Source organism: Equus przewalskii, chromosome 1 (genome assembly GCF_037783145.1).
Source record: "Equus przewalskii isolate Varuska chromosome 1, EquPr2, whole genome shotgun sequence".
In the NCBI taxonomy this organism is placed as follows: Eukaryota; Metazoa; Chordata; class Mammalia; order Perissodactyla; family Equidae; genus Equus; species Equus przewalskii.
Genome location: NC_091831.1, coordinates 76235570 through 76255403, shown reverse-complemented (window position 1 = coordinate 76255403; position 19834 = coordinate 76235570). Strand labels below are relative to the sequence as shown.

The 19834-nt window shown below is 37.0% G+C and overlaps 1 protein-coding gene across 3 annotated transcripts in view; it reads right to left on the bottom strand.

The window, feature by feature from the left end:
* B3GALNT2 (beta-1,3-N-acetylgalactosaminyltransferase 2) overlaps positions 1-19834 on the bottom strand; it is a 50962-nt gene that overhangs the window by 30027 nt on the left and 1101 nt on the right. For all 3 annotated transcript variants that reach the window (XM_070568593.1, XM_070568606.1, XM_070568598.1), the window contains exons 2-4: positions 12785-12932; positions 7397-7497; positions 4267-4460 (exon numbers count right to left, since the gene is read on the bottom strand). In XM_070568593.1, coding sequence (XP_070424694.1) covers positions 4267-4460; positions 7397-7497; positions 12785-12932 — 443 coding nt within the window. The remainder of the gene's footprint in view (positions 1-4266; positions 4461-7396; positions 7498-12784; positions 12933-19834) is intronic.

Genomic DNA, 19834 nt, shown 5'->3' with positions numbered 1-19834 from the left:
TTTTAATGGATTGTGTATATTTCTTCCATTAACACCAGTTCCCAGCAATGCAGTAGTAATACTCTTTGCACTGTGACTACCTGTGTACCCAGTGGCACCCACTTTACATTGGGCCTTCCTTGAGGACAAAGATTAATTTCTCCTTGGCTAAAAATACGGCAACTAAAAGTTAAGTCAACATGATCAAAATATTGTACATCTGAACCAAACTACTTGATTTGATAACTCAAACATTATGAATAGTTAAAAAAAAAGACTACATATGCTAAGACAATTAAGTATATCAAAAACATTCAAGATTAATCCTAATTTCTACATTAAGGATAAGAGTGGAATTCAGAGTATTGCTATTCAGTTACCCCTCTGAGCTTCAGTGTCAATGAAATCTTTAACTACAGTAACAGTATAGGAACTCTTCTACTTTGGTAACTTAATAAAGCTCTTCTCAGTGTGATCACAACAACTGCAATCACCACTAGGATTAGTTCCCTCAAATTCATTTCAGTAAGCACATTTACAAACTACATGGATTCTCTGGAGGAAGTAGGAATAGGACAAACTGCAAAAAAGAAATTTAATCTTGAATTGATTTCTTTATTTATTGGTGACTCTAATATTGTACCTGTTAGCAGCAATCAACATTAACAATAATAGAAAAGCATTTTTAAAGATGTCTAAGAAAACTGAACAGTTTGCCTCCAATAACATCAGACCAATTCTCCTATAGATAACAATTATGAACACCGGACAAAACATTTAAAAAAATGATCTGAAGGCTCTGGAATGCAAACAAAGCAGGCAGAAACTGGAGGAAAATCAATACCAGGAAGAAGAGAAAGGCAGCGGGTACGTTTCCCACACTTTTTTTTAAGGCTCTTTGTCTGAAGGCATACCTTGAGGGACAACTGCAAATCTGAAGTAAAAACCTGTAGTCTTACCAGTTGAAAAACCAGAGGACAGATATGGGGCAGACACATCAGCTAAGAAGTGAGGAGGAAAACCTCAGAAAGGAAAGGGTCAGAGAGAGAGCCCTAAACTCTGCATAGAAATTTTGCCCACGTCTGTGGCTGACTCATGAAATACACATTCAAAACAGGATGCAAGCAGCCCAAATAAGTCCTAAAGAACTGAACAGAGATTTCAGCTGCTGCCCATCGCAAAGGAGACAGAGTTCAGCGTCTGTGTCCAGCCCATTTAACTGCCTGCTAAAACAAAAAAAATCAATGCTCTTCAAGGAATATAACAGGATCCAGAGATTCTACAATGAATTATTCACAATATCTAGGATAAAATCCTAAGTTCCTCAATAGAAGACAATGTTACCCATACTCAAGAGAAAAGACGATAATAAAGACAGACCTAAAGAGGACTCAAATATTAGAATAAGCAGGGGCCGGCCCCGTGGCCGAGTGGTTAAGTTTGCACGCTCCGCTTCTGCGGCCCAAGGTTTCGCCAGTTCAGATCCTGGGTACGGACATGGCACCGCTCATCCAACCATCCTGAGGTGGCATCCCACATGCCACAACTAGAAGGACCCACAACTAGAAATACACGACTATGTACTGGGGGGCTTTGGGGAGAAAAAGGAAAAATAAAATCTTAAAAAAAAAAAAAAAGAACAAGCAGACAGGATTTTAAAGCCATTATTAAAACTAAGGTCAAGGCCATAGAAAAAAATATGCCCCAAATAAATAAATACAGGAAATTTTATACAAATAGGAATTACAAAAAAGTATTAAATGGAAATTCTAGAACTAAAAAGCACAATATCGGAAATATTAGCTAGGCTTAACAGCAGACTTGAAATGCTAGAAGACTTAGTGACTCTGAATACAGATTAGCAAAAATTATCACATCTGAAAAACAGAGAGAAAAAACATTGAAAAAAATGAAGTCTTGTGATCTGTGAGACAATACCAAAAGGTCTAACACACATGTAGCTGGAATCCCAGAATGAGTAGAGAGAATGGGGCTGGGAAAAACTTTGGAAGAATTTTGGTAAAAGACATAAATTTACAGTTTGAATAAACTTGGCAAACCCTGAGCAGAACAGACATAAAGAAAAACCACACCAAGGTACAATACAACTAAATGGGTTAAAATCAAATATAAAATCTTAAAAGCAGCTAGGAAAAACAAAACAAAACAAAAACCACACCACATACATCACACATGAGAACAACAACATGAAGAATGGTTGACTTCTCACCAGAAACAATGGAGGCCAGAAAACACGGAAGCAACATCTTTAAAATATTGAAAAGAAAAAAGTCTACTCAGAATTTCTATATCCAGAAAATATCCCACAAGAATAAAGGTGCGGGGGGACAAAATAAAAACATTTTTAGAAAAATGACAACTAAGCAAATTCATCATAGTAAACTTGCACTATAAGAAACGACAAAGGTTGTTCTTTGGGCTGGAGGAGATGGTATCAGATGAAAACTTGGGATATATTCAGGAAGGAATGATGAATACCATAAATGGTAAAAATGTGGGCAAATATAAAACACTATTTTTCTCTAAATTACTTTAATATACATTTAGCTATTTAAAGTAAAAATTATAACTGCATTGTGGGATTTATAGTATACACAGATGTAATGCATATAACAACTAGACCAAAAAAGAATAGTAATGGAATTATATAGTTGCAAGTTTCTTATATTTTACATGAAGGGGGACAACATTAACTTTAAGAATATCAAAAAGTTGAGGATGTGTATTGTAATCCCTACATCAACCACGCACACAAAACATAATAGTACAAAGAGCTGTAGCTAAAAGGACAACAGAGAAATTCAAACAGAATTCTAAAAAACATTCAATTAACACAAAAGAAGGCAGGAAAGGAGGAAGAGAGAAACAAAAAAAGTGCAACAAACAGAAAACAAATAGCAAATGAAAAACAAAATCAAACCACCTCAATAACTGTGTTAAATGTAAATGGAATAAACACTTCACGTAAAAAGTAGAGATTCTCAGACTAGATAAAGAAGCAGCCCCAAGTATATGCTGTCCACAAGCAACACGATTTCCAGAAATATATAAAAAGAATAATACATCAGCACCAAGAGGAACAGGAGTTTTGTTTAACACTCCCAAGTCGACAAATGTGATTCATCACGCTAATAGAATAAAGGAGAAAAACCCTGGAAACATTCCAGGTGCCCATCGATAGGAGGATGGATAAACATCATATATTGCTGGAATACAACTTAGCAATTAAAAGAAGGAAAAGGAAAAGGAAAATTCACTGATACATACAACATGGATGAATTTCAAAAACACGTGGAGTGAAAAAAGCCTTACACAGGAGAATACTTACTACATGCTTCTATTTATATATGAAGTCCCACAACAGGCAAAACTCGTCTACGGTTAAAAAAAAAATCAGAACAGCGGCTGCCTCCAGGGAATGGGGTAGGGTGATAGGAGTTGGATTACACAGGTTTATGCAGTTTAAAACACTGCGCACATTTCACTGTGTATAAAGTTTGAAAAACCACAAACAAATATTAAAATCTAGTTGATACACACACTAAAGTGTTTAGGGTTGAAGTATACTTATGGCTGCAACTTACTCTGAAATACATTAAAAAAAGATTGATAAACAACTATAAATGTGATAAAATAAATACAGCAAAATGTTAACTATTATAGAATTTAGTTGGTGGATTATGCATGTTCACTGTATAATTCTTTCAAAATTTCTGTATTTTAAAACCCAGGAATATATCTTTTCAAATTCAATTCCTTGCTACACTCCTTCAGATATAGTCTGAACAAACCAGATTTCCCCAAATGCCAGGAAAAGAGTAACCCCAGTTATCTTAAACTTTTATTCCCTTTACAATCTTATTACAAAAAAGATTTAAAGCAGCTGTTAGCCTTGTATTATAGATAAACTTTTAGGATCGGAAGAAAGAGACAGTAACACTCGCTTATACCTAAGAGTCGCAAACTTTTTATATTCATTACCAACTTTTGAAATTACTTAGACTTTAGGGGATTTCAGGTTGGGAATTTCTAATCTGGTCCAACTCCTTCTTTTCTAGATACAACACGTTTATTCATTGGTATTCTTTCCCCAAACCAGCATTATAACATATTATACTATAATGTATCCAATCGATAAGGAAGAAAGGTGGAAGTCTCTCGACCAGACAGAATGACATAGTCTCCAACCTCCTGTATGCCATGAGGAAAAACCTGATGTTTTTGAAAAAGAAAAATGGGGAAAACCTTGTACAAAGCAGTGCATACCTCCTGTTCTGCCTGATAAAGCTTGACGGTGATGTTCCTTTGGAAACCCACACCGTTGGCATCATAAAACACCCCAAGACTGGTAATAACGATGGGGTAGAGAACTCTGAAGCTCACACTGACAACTCGGTCCTCAGAGAGCCCTGATGAAGTGTCTTCAGAAAGACTGAATGCCTCAATTTCTTGATTCAAAACTAAGGAAGTAATGAGAAAAGGAGTTTCACATAATCAAATAAATACAGTCTTTTATTTTACTAATATGAAGTAATGAAATGGGCTTGATAGCAAAATCTAGATAATCGTTTGTTATATAATTCTTTCACAAATGGAAGCAATTTAAAAAATGCTTCAGAAATATGGCTGCTTCTAGGAAAAAAACTTATTTTGAAACTTAAGAACTAAGTTTTCAGCCACATCTAAGTAAAATATTCAAGTATCAGAGCCACTGTCATAGATTTTTGCATACATGTGTGCATATGTATGTATAAATACCACAGGGGAATATTAAACTCAAAGGCATCCATTAGGAAAGGTTGGAAAAACAGCAATATTAAAAACAGTACTAACTACAGTCACAAATAACGAGTAAATTTAGTCTTGCTCTGCAAATTCCAAAAATCCTACTTCTTGTTGGGCAGTTTAAAATATTTGTGGTGTCAGGCAATTATCACAGACAAAAGTAACTGAAATCACTTCAAATAACACTGAAAAACTCTTGCTATACTTTATTCGTAAAAGATAAGCACATCAAACACAGTAAGCATTTCTGACCACCTACTATGTGCCATGCCTCATCACATTACATCTTTGCAACTACACTGTGCGCCTGTAGCATTATTTTCTGTGTAGAGATTAAGAAACTGAAGTCCAGAGAGTTTAAGTAATTCGCCCAAGGTCACAGAAAGTGGCAGAGCCAGGAATCAAACCCAGGTTTAGCGATTTCAAATTCAGTGCTCTTTCCACTCCCCCACAGCTGTCTAATCAAAGCCAAAACAGTGCTTTTCAAATAATTTTTTAAAGTACCATAAGTGAATCTGGACAGATTACATGAAGCCATTAACATGGCTGAGAATATCAGTGCCACTTTGAGAAATAATATGAAAATCTATTTTAAAGGATTATTATGCCAAAGTTCTTTGTATCTGTTAGAGTTGTTTTTCCAACTTTGCTGATCACACAACCTCATCAGTTAAAAACATCTGTACACACGCTCATATATTTATTTACAAAAATACACATATAGCATTGTCAGTCAATATATTCAGTATTAATAAAAGGTGACATTTCTTATTTTCAGATAAATAAAAATTCTTTTTTCCATACCCTAGCAGATCATTTGGATTCCTACCTTAGAATTCCTAGAATGCTATTTTACACTTATTCGATGCTCAATAAAATGTGACTAAACAGAAATGTGACAAACAGAATTGACTGCTCATCAATTACATACACGAGCAGGAGGCAAAAAAAGGAGGATACAGATTTTATCATGGGTGGGCAAGCTCTGACTGGAAAGTCAAGACTCCAAATATACTGGACAACAACAAAAGTTTTTTCCCTTTAATATATTCAGTAAATCAAAAGATATCCAAAGTAGAAGCATGTCTATTTTAGGCAATAGGTTAAGCACACTGTAACATAACTACACATTTTCTATCTAAAACAAATGTGCCTTGAACTTTAAGCTACCTGGACACAGGCAATCCTGCTGCTTTGATAACGCTGTTAATCAAAACTTCTACACATCCAGAGTATCATGATTAATGCTCACGATGACCTTAAGATACTGAAATAAACCTAAATGCTGTTTGAATCATCAAAAAGGATAAAATTAGGTTCAATATTAATTTAGTCATGCCTATTTTTAAAAATTTACAACCTAGCTATTACATACATGAAAAATTTTCATTAATAGAAAGCTTCACTCCTTTATTATTAATGAATAAAGCACATTAATAAAAGTCCGGTTAATTTAAAGGTGAGGTTTTAAAAAATTTGGTTTGGTTTTGGATTTCAAATGTAATTTGTTCTAAGCTGCTTTTACATCATGAGTAACACAACATTTTATTAGGTTCATGGTCCCTTTGGGACTCCAAAAAACCCTCTCCCCAGGAAAACACGATTATACACAAAATTTTGTTTACAATGTTAACTAAATTCATAGACATCCTAAGTAAGAAACTACTGCTTTACAACGTAGACCTGAAAATATAGTCAATGTACTAAAAAAGCTGACTGAAGCTCAACTTTATAAAAAGGCAGGTTCTTTAAAATAATAAGTACCTGCCATGTCCCAAAAACTATTCTAAATATTTTCTATGTATCAACTTATTTCATCCTCATGTCAATCCCTATGAGGTAAGTACTTTTATCCCCAGCTTACAGATGATGAAACTGAGGCACAGAGGCATAAATAACTGACTGAAGGTCATACAGCTAGAAAATGGCCGAGCCGAGACTTAAAGCCATGGAGCCTGACTCCAGAGCCCATGCTCTTAACCACTACACTATTGCTGCCTATAAAAGCAAGGCGGATATGATTATACGGGTTTGACAAATCTTAAAATAGCAGAAGTCATAATCAGCACATTTAAGATTTGGAAAAGTTTAATTGCCCTTAGAACCACAGCTGAACATCACAGGAAATGCTAATAAACAAAATAGGCAATTATAGAGTTAACGTCCTAAAACTGGTTCCGGGTAACACAGAGAACCAGATTAGGATCACGTTTCTTCATCCTCATCGGAACTCCCACAAATTTTTAATTGTAAGGAATAAAAAATACTACTAGTGTTTCTAATTTTTTTACTATTTGTTTCTTTTGCAGAAGCTTAGAAATAATTCGAAGAGAAAGTTGATTCACAATATTTGTATCATGGCTATTATAAATCAACAGGCTAGTGAAAATCAGCAGTTTTCCAGAAGTTCAAAATTCAGTAATTCATGATTTATCTATGCATCAGGAATTTGCAAATGCATTTGAACCACACTGAAAAATAAATTCTCCTGGATCCTGAAATTATACATGTCTACAAAGAACCCCCACAGCCATCCTGAGTAATCAGTCAATAGCCACTCTTGCTCACATCAGACGTGGCAGTCCTAGGGCTGCGGAAAAAGAAGCCTTACCTGGATTCGTGATGTTGAGTAGTCTGCAGGAGTAAGGATCTTCCCTGTCTTCCACAGGCACTTCACAGCCATGAGCACCTATGATGAACTTCACAAGCACACTGAGAGATGTGTAGGCATTAACATCAGTTAGTGATCTTCACTTTGCACATGCATGTTTCCTCACGCCCATTTCAGAGCTTTTTCTTTGAGACACAGGTATTTATTAGGATTAATTCTAACTTTATTCCTCTAGTCTAGCAAAAAGGGAAACAAGCAAACCAAAAGTTGCTAACTACCAAATGACTTATGTCTAAGCCTCTACTGCAGCACTAGATTAAAGCAAGTATGAATATGTTTGGCCTGGCTCCCAGCAAATGCTCAGACCATTTAAAAGCAAACTACAGCAAAGTCAACTTCCCATGCCCACAGCTAAAAACATATCTACATCTGCAATCTTCTTTACTCACTTCTCCTATTTCAGAAGGTGCTCCTTCTGCTCAAGACGAGTCTTTCTATTCAGGAGGAGGGCCTCTCCTCTCCTAGACCTTGCTTCACTGCTTACCTGTAACCTGTGGTTCCTTCCCCACACGTTATAAATATGATGAATTCCTGACATTAATTTCTATTTAGCTATCATCCTTCCTTGTCCCCACCTTTTCCATTACAGTGAAGTCCTACAAAAGAATTAACTAAAATCACAGCCTCTAGTTTCTCATTTCCCACTCGTTTCATAAAACAGAAATTTTAGCTTCAACACCCACCACTTCCGTTGAGATGTCTACCACAAATGTACCCACTGATCTGCTGCTAAATCAAGACACTCTTCAACCCTTACCTACCTGACTGCTCTATGGCTCACAGTGTTAGTCTCCTTAAAATGCTCTCTTCCCTTCTGTCCGTGGCCCTGCTACTACTTCCTCAGCTTGTCCGTTAAAAGTGGATACTACCCCAGGGCTTTGCCCTTGGATCTCTGCTCACTCTGCTCACTCTTTTCTTTTCTTTTCTTTTTTTTTTTTTCCTTTTTCTCCCCAAAGCCCCCCAGTACATAGTTGCATATTCTTCGTTGTGGGTCCTTCTAGTTGTGGCATATGGGACGCCGCCTCAGCGTGGCTTGATGAGCAGTGCCATGTCCGCGCCCAGGATTCGAACCAACGAAACACTGGGCCGCCTGAAGCAGAGCGCGCGAACTTAACCACTCGGCCACGGGGCCAGCCCCCTCTGCTCACTCTTTTCACCTGCTCTCCCTGGACAATATTTATTCCTAAGACTTCAACTAGCCTAGGAATGATTCCTGAATTAGCATCTCTAGTTTGCACTCATCTTCTAAGTAAAAGATCCATAAATTCATTGGACATCTTCACCTAGATGGCACACAGACAGTTATGTGCTGCAGCCTGTTCCTACTGGCTTGTGACACCCAATTGCTAAATTTTCAGGAACTTTGTGAGCTGGTTATTAAGCACAGTCTTTATTAAAAATTAAATTAGATAAACTTACAATTAAATACATTATATTAAAAACAAAGGAAATAAATGGTCAAATTCATCATTAATTATTTCACTATTATCTAGGCTCTTGAGGTTATTTAAACCTATGAGATGTGTATGGAAATATTATAATGGTGTGCTGCTGCATATCTTGCCCAACTCTGTGTTCACAGACGTCACATTAGTTGCTTGAAACTGGCCTTGGTGGGAATATTTGCACCATGGAAACTGGCAAATGCTACAAATATTGCTTTGCAGAGTGTCTAGACTTAGGAAAGTGATGGAGAAAATGTTAATAATGTAGATTAAACTTAAAAATGTGATGTGTCTGTAGCCACGTCATTCTAAATAGTACAAAAAATTGAGGAAATGCTCTCCCTCAAAGTTCAAAACCTATTACCTGATTCAGCAAAGAAGTCATTTACTTCATTGACTAAGAGTAAAGTTCTGTCACACATCTTAGTTGTCACTTTAGTCTTACTCATTAACTTAAATGAAATATTTATGTCAGAACTATACTCTCGTCAACTGCAACCATAAGTTCATTATAGATACAAAAGTCTGGAAGGCAATGAAATCTTTCTATGAGGATCAATTAGCTATATGGAATTTACAATAAAGAGTATCGTATATGCTATCTATCAATTATGTGCTACACATATTTTATATCAATAAAATCTACAATAAACATATACATACATATAAGCATATTTTTTTCAGAGATCCAGTTGGGCAATATTTACTAGCACACATTGCAGGTACCTCAAACTCAACACATCCACAACCGAGCTTCTTTCCCATGAAACCTCCTCTTCTCATCTAGTATTTTTTGTCTTGATTGATGACTTCATTCTTCTCCAAGTCAGAAAGCCAGCAATAATCCTACACTCTTCCTCCTCTTTCTACATTCAATTACCTTATTTTCTTATAAGGTCACCACTTTAGTTCAGCCCCTCAGCAGTTCTTGCCTAAAAAGATCTCACTGTCCACTGAACGCTCAACACAATTGTTCTACACGATCTGGTTACTGCCTACCTCTCACAGTTATAAGCCCTCCCTCCTTCTCTTTATGTAATAATCTCTGTCTCTCCGCCCCTCTTTCCTTTCCTAGCGCTCTATCTCACACTTATCCACACACACATGCAAACGTTCATAATCCCTGTGCTCCAGTTACATAGAACTGTTTGCAGTTTCCCAAACACTGCAGGCTCTTTTATTTCCATTTATATCACAGCACATATAACATTTTATTACACTATTACATCTATTTCCTTCTATCAAACTTCAAGGCCCCATAAAGATTCAGCCTATATTGTATCCATCTTGGTATTCTACCACACATAATACACTACCTGTATACAGAAAATACTTAATAAATACTTGTGAAATTGACAACTTATGATTTTATTACAAAGGCTTTTAATTAAATAAGGTCCTCAAAATATATGTGGAGTCTGGCTCCTTCAGTGAAATACAAGCTTTGGAAGTAAGCCATAACCACAGAAACACAAACACTTTCTTGCACTAATGGCCAATTAAGGAAAAATACCTTTCATAAACAACTAGCATTTAGAATAAAAGTATAAATAGAAATGAATAAATTTGCTAATTGAATTATTGCAGATATTTGCCAAATTTGTTTTTTTAAGCCATGTTAAGTATTTTTACTGGATCCACAAAATTTCTCTGTCCCAGGAAGCTCCTGACTAATCTTTATTTTTATCCAGATATCCCATCATTTTTATAAAACAAATCACCAAGCTTACTGAATTTAAAGCAAGAATGCTAGCTACGATGGCAAATAAATTACTGGCGAATGTCTGAATGTTAATTTTACTAATTACACTTCATTCTGGGTCATTCACTCAATAGTGCTGAGCACCTCACTCTGTGCCAGGTTAGGTTGTAGGTACTGGGGACATATCAAAGAAAAAAGCTGAAGCCCCTAAGCTCGTGAAACTTATATTCTAGTGTAAAAAGACAAACAATTTATAAATATACAACTAAATGCAATAAACATGCCAGGTGGTGATAAGTATTATCAAGAAAAATAAAGCCAAGTAGGAGAAGATAGAGACGGAACAGGGGTGGGATGCTATTTAATATGGGGCTGCCTGCTAAAGCGACATCTAAGCAGGATCTGAAGAAAGTGAGGAAGCGAGCTGTGAGGCTATCCAGTGGAAGAGTGGTACAGGCAGGGGGAACAGCAAGTGCAAAGCCCTGAGGCAGGAACACATTTATTGTCCTGAAGCAGCGTGAGGTGGATAGTGTAGGGGAAGTAGATGCAGATAAGGTCAAAGATCACAATGAAGACTTGGGTTTTCACTCTAAGCAAGAAGGGAAGTCAATGGAGGGCTATGAGCATAAAATTGACAAAATTTGACTAATTTTAAAAGGATCACTCTGGCTGCTGTGTGGAAAATAAAATATAGGGGATAAAAGTGGAAGCAGAAAATTCAGATAAGGAGACTTCTGAGAGAAAGAAGAATCAAGATAACACTGTATTGTAAATTTTTAAAACTTCCTATTTGCCTGATGCCTCAACATCCCCACAAACAGGCTGTGAGCATCCTGCCTAGGTGACCAGATGCAGCAGTGTGAAAACGCTGTCGCCTGCCACAAGTTCCCCCTCTTGCCTTCTCCCGACTGTGACACGGTAACATTCAAACACAACAATGAAGTGCCCTCGAGCCTTCTGCTTCTTTACGCCACCCTGATTCCCAGTAAAGGCACCTGTCCATGGGTCTTCACTCTCTCTCAGCTCCCCACTGCTTGGTTGAGACTACTCCCTGGACTCCTCCTGTATGGCCCCCTGTATGGCGCACTGTGCCTCTCTCTCTAGAACACGTGAGGATAATAAATCCTTTAATTTCGTATGCCTCTCCCAATGAAATTTCTGTGGCCATGTTGGAATGATCCCTAAAGATCCCACAAGGGGAACTTACTCCCCCATTTACAACAAAAAACGCCAAGGTTTTTGGTCTGAGCAACTGGTGGAAAGGGGTCATTATTTTCTGAGACGGGAAAGACAATAGGAAGTGCAGGTTTTAGAGATGGTTCTGATTATAGTGGTTATTCTAAGGCCTTTCATTTGCTGGGTAATAGGTTCTATTATCATTGCAATCATGAACTATAGAAAGCAGTCTTGAAAAGGAATGAAAGCTACTATGAGTACGATAGGAAATCTATAAATGTTACTACTAGTGACAAGAAAATTCACAACTGCAATTTGCTTGTATCGCTACTCAGTCACAAACATGCCTCTCAGGATTGATGCAATCCTGAGAGGGCCTTCTCTGCTTATCACCTAAGTGTCTTCACATAACCAGAAGGCCAACCTTCCATGTTCCTCTCCCACTAGCCCCTCACTACACAATCTTTAGAGGGTGGTCGCAAGGAGAAGACCAAGGTCTTGGGCCCCTAACAAATAACTGAACCATCTAATGTCAACATGAGGTGCGCTATCAAAGTTCAGCCCTGGAAGGGTAGTCAGGAAAAAGAGCATGGCACTGCGGATCAATGAGAAACACTACAGAACCGAAAAAATTACGTGTATCTCTGTGAAGTTAGTGAAAAGCATTTTTAGACACAAATGTGTCTAAGCAGAGAACTATCCTGGAACAGAGCCTTTTAAGAACTGCTATTCTAAATCAAAGCAAAACAATAAACAAAAAACCAAAAAACTAGCTATCTATAAATACAGCAGTGGGTATGTTAACCAATGAAGATACTCTCCTCCAAGTACCTTTTGGCTTAAAACTTTGGTTAAATTTACTTTTGTGCCCCAACCAGCAAAATGAAATAGCCATTGCTCCTGGGAGAAATTAACATGCCTGAATTAACATCTCTGACTAGCCAAGAAGGTTTTTCAGAACTCTTATTCAGTAAACCAGGCAAGGTGTCAACTTGGAAAACCTACCGTTTACTTAATGCTGGATGCTGTATTAGATGCTTCAGCCACGTGCTTCTTATCGCATTTCGAAGCTCATGGTTATTGCGAGCTGACAACACACCAACCACCACATCATAGTGACCAGATTTCCACTGAGGGAATAAGGCAAATTGACCTAGAAATAAGCAACAATAAATTAGAAATGTCATATCTCAATTACTAAGTTCAATATGTAAAACAAAAATGTTTATTACAAAATAATAAACATTCATGTTTGTAGAAAATGCAAAAGGAAAAAATTTTTTAAAAAAGCACACATAACCCCAGCATCCAGAGATGACCACTACTAACTTCTTGGAGTAGAGCCTTTTTGCCTTCCACACACATATATATATATTCATGTTCACATATGTACATAAATTCTTCAAAACAAACAAGATGTTTCCGAGAAGCATCAGTTTGGAAAGGCAACGTGGCATAAGCCATGGAGTAGCAGGCAGTAAGAGTGATTATCAGACCACAGATAGAATCCCGGCTCTCTTACACTAGCTATAAAAGTTATTTAACATCTTGAACCTCAGTTTCTTCAACAACAAACTGGTACAATAATACTTCTCACAGAGTTGTTGTAAAATTTAAGTGAGATAATGCATACAAAGGTCCTAGTTTGGTATCAGGCAAATAGTAGGCATTTAATGGCAACTAACAACAACAAAAATGCACTTTCAAAGGTGAATCTTACATTAATATTAGTTATTAAGTTTGGGAGATGAAATCAAAGGACTACCATGCTGAAAAGTATCAGAACCCTTATTTATGCCAATAAATTCTACAGCCAGCAAAACTTTTATCACTTACTAAATATTTTGAAGAATGAAGGAGAGGAAGCAATATTTCTAGTAAAAAAGAAATAAAGTGACAACTCACGTGAAAGGCTCATTTTTTATTGTCATAAGGTCTAATGGGCAGGAATACCTTTTTCAAATTTGTCCTTAGAAAGAAGATGGAAGGGAAAAATACTATCCTTGTTTTTCATCACCAGTTTCAAAGCTTGAGAGGTACAAGATTATATATAGCTCTAATGAGGGATCCATTTCATCTCTTTCTCCAATGGTGGGAACTGATCCAAAAATGTTTCCAAAAATAAATTACTGAAGGCCAGAGATCTTTACTACATTAAGTGGAATGTTTTTACATGCCAAAGGATCTAGGTATTTAGTCAAAAGACAACAAAAACATGTTGATATTTCTTCAAAGGACCAATTAAAATAATTAAAAGAAAATCTGGGGATAGATTCTTTTAATAGGATAATTTAAGGAAATTACATTGTAACAATTATAGGAATACAAGAATTTTTGTGTAGATACCTTATTTCCCACAACAGATGTTTTTAAAACAGTATGTCAATTCTAAACAGACTAGAGATACTTCTTATTTCACACTACCATGAATCTTGCACTAAAATGAATTCTTCTGTAAAGACAATTTATTTTTAATGTAAATGCAAATTGGCATGGATTAGGTTTGCTTATAAATAGGCTACATTTATTGACCACTTACTGTGTAGTAAGAACTATGTATAGAGATCATTTTAACACCTTGCAGGCATATTGTCATTGAACGCTCACAACCCTATGAGGTAGGTACTATTAGGCTCCATTTTTAAATGAGAAAATGGGCACCAAAAAAAATTCAGTAAATTCCCCTAAATCAAACAGCTAGTAAAAGGCTGGTTAAGATTTAATCCAGGCAATCTAACTCCATTGTTCATCACTGTTCTGTAGCTAAAGAGCTTAATATAGCTCATCTGAATCTAAATTCTGATCTTTTATCCATAACACCAGTTCAAGTGGTGAATTAGTGCTAAGTGGATCGCTGAAAATGCTGGTTACTACTTTAACTTTTTAAAATTCACGGCCCAGGAATATTTTTTCTCAGATATATGTAACAATACGATGAAAGTTGTACCTACTCCTGGAACTAACACTAAATGAGTCTGAATTTGGAGAATAATTTAAATGCTTATGTAAAATGGACAACAATATGCCCATTTCCCCCCTTACTTTTTCACAGAGAAATATTAAGAGTAAGTACATTTTGGTGACAAGAGGGAGGCAAATGTAATAACCAGACATATCTGACACTGATTCCATAGCTGACATGCTGCATGGTATCAGTAACAAGTTATTCAAACCCCTATGCCTCAGTTTCCTAATCAGGGAAAACTGATACCAAAAAAAAATAAGACTTTAGATATTCTATTTCATCTGTTTCAAAATGTCTTCTCAAAAGATTAAAAGCTGTATAAGAGCAAAAATCACATTTAACCTAAATGCCCCATTTATCTGACATCATCAGAAAACAAGGTTGCTGCACAAAAGTAAAATTTCAAAATAACTCAAACATCCCTTTAAATGCTAAACATCACTACCTTATTTTTGATGGATAATCTCACTAAATCTTTTAAAAATGGATTACATGAAACGTAATAACCTTTTCTCGATGACAAAATCTTCACGGAGAATTTCTCAAATCTATCCCTTTCACACCATTAATTCTAGCTGTACCTCAACTCAGACTCTCATCTTTCACCTGGACCATTACAAGGGTATTCTACTGGGTTCTCCCACATTTTTCCATATTACTGCCAAACAAGATTCTCCAATAAATAAACAAATAAACATGAAGGTAACTATGTGGCATATGAAAACCTCATGGATTAAGGCTGTAAACTACCTTTTGATCTTATTCCACCTCTCTCTGCCACTGGCAATCCTCCTTGCTTCTTAATCCACGTCTAAGCTGCTTTACGTTACACACATTTCTCTTTTTCTTGCAGAGAAGTACATGGCAGATTCTGGCCTTCTAGAGAAGTTCTACTTCTAGATAGACCAAGGTCACATTTCAGAAAAACAGGCTTCTTCTACCACACAGCATCAACGTAAAGCAGTCCAAGAGACTCCCAAGTACTGGTACACGGTATAAAACCCAGAGTGGACGTTCAATAAATAGCTGTGTAAGGATGCTGCCCCAGGCCCCAGCCCCCTTCCGGCCTGTGTTCTACACTTTCATCACTCTGCCCTATATGCTGCAAGCATAGGGGACCTAGTTTGATTCTGGTGTCTGGAACAGGAATAAAACAAAAGAAAAACTAAGAAGTAAACATGAGACAAAAAGACATAAAGATAATTCACAGAAGAAGAAATGCAAATAGCCAACAAACCTATGAAAAAAATGTCCAATTTCACTAGGAATCAAGTTTGAATCAGAGCAGTAAGATATCCGTTTTCTCCTACATTCAAACCGACAAATATCTTCTTAAATGATAATACCGAAATGATGAGTACTTCAAGGAAATGTTGATAATGAATTCTAGGAAACGGCTACTCGCCTACGCTCCTGGTAGGAATGTAATTTGGTACAATCTTCTGCAGGGCAATTTAGCAACATACATCAAATATTTCAGAACTGTATAACTTTTGCCAAGAATTCCATGTCTAAGAACTTATTCTAAAGAAATAATCAGTGATGCACTAAAAGATCTCTATTCATCATAGTGTCATTTATTAATGGTGAAAAACTGCAAACTACATAAGTGCATCAATAAGGGGTTAATTAAGTAAATTACAGTGTATCTATATGCTAGAATACTACGCAGCCATTAAAATTATGTTGTAAACATATCATTAAATATTGTCCTACATCATATTAAGATAAGCAGGGTATAAGAACTATGCACATACTATATGGTTCCATTTATATAAAGCACAAAAGCAGGCTACTCTCAGCCATTAAAGATCAGGATAGGGGCTGGCCTGGTGGTGTAGAATTTGGGTTCGCGCACTCTGCTTCGGCAGGCTGGGGTTCGCCAGTTTGGATCCTGGGCGCAGACCTATGCACCACTTGTCAAGCCATGCTGTGGTAGGCACCCCATGTATAAAATAGAGGAAGATGGGCACGAATGTTAGCTCAGGGCCAATCTTGCTCAGCAAAAAAGAGGAGGATTGGTGGCAGATGTTAGCTCAGAGCTAATCTTCCTCAAAAAAAAATAAAAAAGATCAGGATAGTGGTTACCACCCTTAGCAGTGAAAGCAGGGAGCATAAAGGGAGCTTCTGGGGTGTTGGCAGTGCTCTTCTTTTAAATTTGGGTGTTGATTAGTTGGGCGTGTTCAGTGTGTGAAAATATATCATGCTGCACATTTACATACACTTTTCTGAATGTATATTATACACCAATAGAATTTTTTAAAAATACTAAGTAAAATCCCTCAAACTTGAATTATATATACGTACATTCAAAAACTATCTAGTATGGACCATTTTTCTTTCATGGTTTTAAAAAATAATTTCAAATTTTTCTACAAGGAACTCAAAACAAGTTATAAACAACTTTCATAAGAAAAAAATTTTAATCCTAAGGTCATCATGGAATGTGAACAATCTATAGGTGTCAACTTCATTCATACATTCCCAGTTTTATTCTCTTGATTTATTTTTTCAAATTACTGAGCATCTCCTATATTCACTGTTCTACATGGCAGAGAGATAACAAGAAACAAGTTTTCACAATGTCAGGGATAATTAAAACCCCACACAGGCTCCCTGAGGACAATGACCATTTCTTTTCTTTACTATGTAATATATCCTCAGAGTCTGGCTACCTGCTAGGCTCTGCACTGAGAATGGACATCCAAAAGTTTATTAAAGACTAAGGGAGGTTGACTTTAAAACTGACTGTTCAAAATAAGCCCAGGGATTCTTAAACATTAGACCAAAATTTCCACTCTCGTGTGCATGCTCTCGCCAATTTCACACACCTCCCAAAACACCTCCCTAGCATAGGCATCAGCCACCACTATACTACCACTCCTCTCTCAAGTTCATGGAGTGTTTACTATGAGTCAGGCACTGTTCTGGGTGTTTTATTAATTGAATCTTCACAATAACCCTATGAGGTCATCATTTTATAAATTAGGAAACTGAAGCACAGAGACAAGATTAGCATATAGGGATAATTTTGGATGAACCAGCCCTAGGCAAAATTGCAAAGCAAGCTCAATTTGTCTTTGGCCTTCTATCAGCCCCATGTCTGTTTCAATTCAACAGACTGTGAGCGTCCTGAGAACAGGGACTATGTATTTAGCACAACACCTAGCACTCTAAGCATTTGTTTAACAGATATGCTTCTTTCCTTTCTCTCTGGTTTCCTTCTTTCCAAATAACCTAGAAAGAGAAGCCTTCTTTTGTCACATTACTTCTAAATACTAAGGCATTACTCAAAACCAATATGTTATCATCAAGATATCCTCTATCTCTATTCTCTAGTCCAGCGGTTGTGTCTGCCTCCATTTTCTTCTTGTCACCCCTAGCTGTGCTGGATTTCACAAGACACCTGCTTCCTCCTCACCAGTTGCTCTCCCTGACTGTTGCAGCTGTTTAAGGTGAGCCACTGCATTAGAAAAGCACCAGGTCCTAGCACGACTCACTCACTTCATTCAGGTCCCTGCTCACTTGTCACCTCTTCAGAGAGGCCTCCCCTGACCTCTCTATTTAAAACAGCAGCACATCATTCTCTGTCCTCGTACGCTGCTTTCTGTCACCGCACTTATCTCCATCCCCCATGATATTTAATAATTACTTCCTTACGTCCTGTCTTCCCTTCTAACTTGTAAACTGCGTGACGGCAGGGACTTTATCTTGATTACTGCTGTAGTTCACACCTACAACAGGGGTTGGCACAGAGTAGGCTCTCAAACGTCTGCTGAACCAACTGCAAGTCAGAGGGCCTTTTTTTAATATTCAGGGAAGGTAAATCTCCCTTTCAAAAAATACTGCCATGACTTAATGAGACTGAAGACAGACAAAGAGGCAGAAGAGAAAAGAAAACAAAACCAAATCTTAAAACATTAATTCAAAGGAAGAACGCAACAAAATCTTGGGTTTTTCTCTCTCACTTTAGGCTTAAGGTAGAAGGGATGAAATGTAAAAATGCCCAAATGTTTTAGTCTAAACATGGTGAGAACAGGATGGGAAAAGGTCCTATGGGAAACTTTAGCAATCAAGATACTTCTGGTGTTTTTATTTTGAAAGTACCAAAAGTGACAAAGGAAAGTTAGGACTCGGTCAGGTTTCATTCAGATGAAAATACTCTCTTTCCCATCTAACCAGATGCACAATAGCTAATTTATATAACCAGTACTGACCTCCTCACTTACAGCCCTGTCCCTCCCTCCTCACTGTCCACTTTCCTTAATCTATCGAGCCTGGTCTAACGGGACAGCAGATAAGGACGGCATCCACATGCTAAGGAGGGGGAAAAACACCTCCAACTAAGAAACTGCGCGACAGGCCGACTTAGGTTTTAAGCTTGAAGGCAGGGTTTTTGCCTGTTTACTGAACCCCAAAAGACTGTTAAGGTCATAAATATCTTAAGGATGCTCTGCAAGTAAATTCCAGTAGAGCTCACACAAAAAAAGAAAGAAACCTGTAAAACACAAACCCCACAGATGTTACAAAGCATTATATATATGAGACACCCTTTCCTCAGTTCAGTTCACAAAAACCTAAAGAACAAAACAAAAAATCCTAACCTGTTAACAGCTTAAATGCCTTGTAACATGGTACTTTCATGAAATCATTTATGGAGTATTTTAATTCTAGTCAAGTCCCACAAAAAGCCTTTTCAAAGAGCTTGTGGTCTAATAGTAAAAGATTTTAAGAGATTGTTACCAGAATAAAGCACCCCAATTCTAACACTGAAGTTGCTCTGAGGATCGCCAAATTAGTTTCTATACTTTCTACTCAGAAGTTAAGGCACAGACCCATCTTAGAATGGCAAATATTCAAATCTAATTGTTAAAACTTTTGGAAAAGAAAACAGCTGTTTTGGGGAGAAGCGGTAAGAAAAAAATCCCCACGTAGTGAAAAAACAAAACAACTATTGCCTCCTCTTTGAAACAGCCTTCCAAGTTTCTTTATATGTCCCAGGGCAAGCCCTTAAAAAAGAAGACAAGAAAAACGGAGAAACCTTGAATAGTGTTCAGGGTGGCGGAACCCTCTAACAAAAAAAATCCACT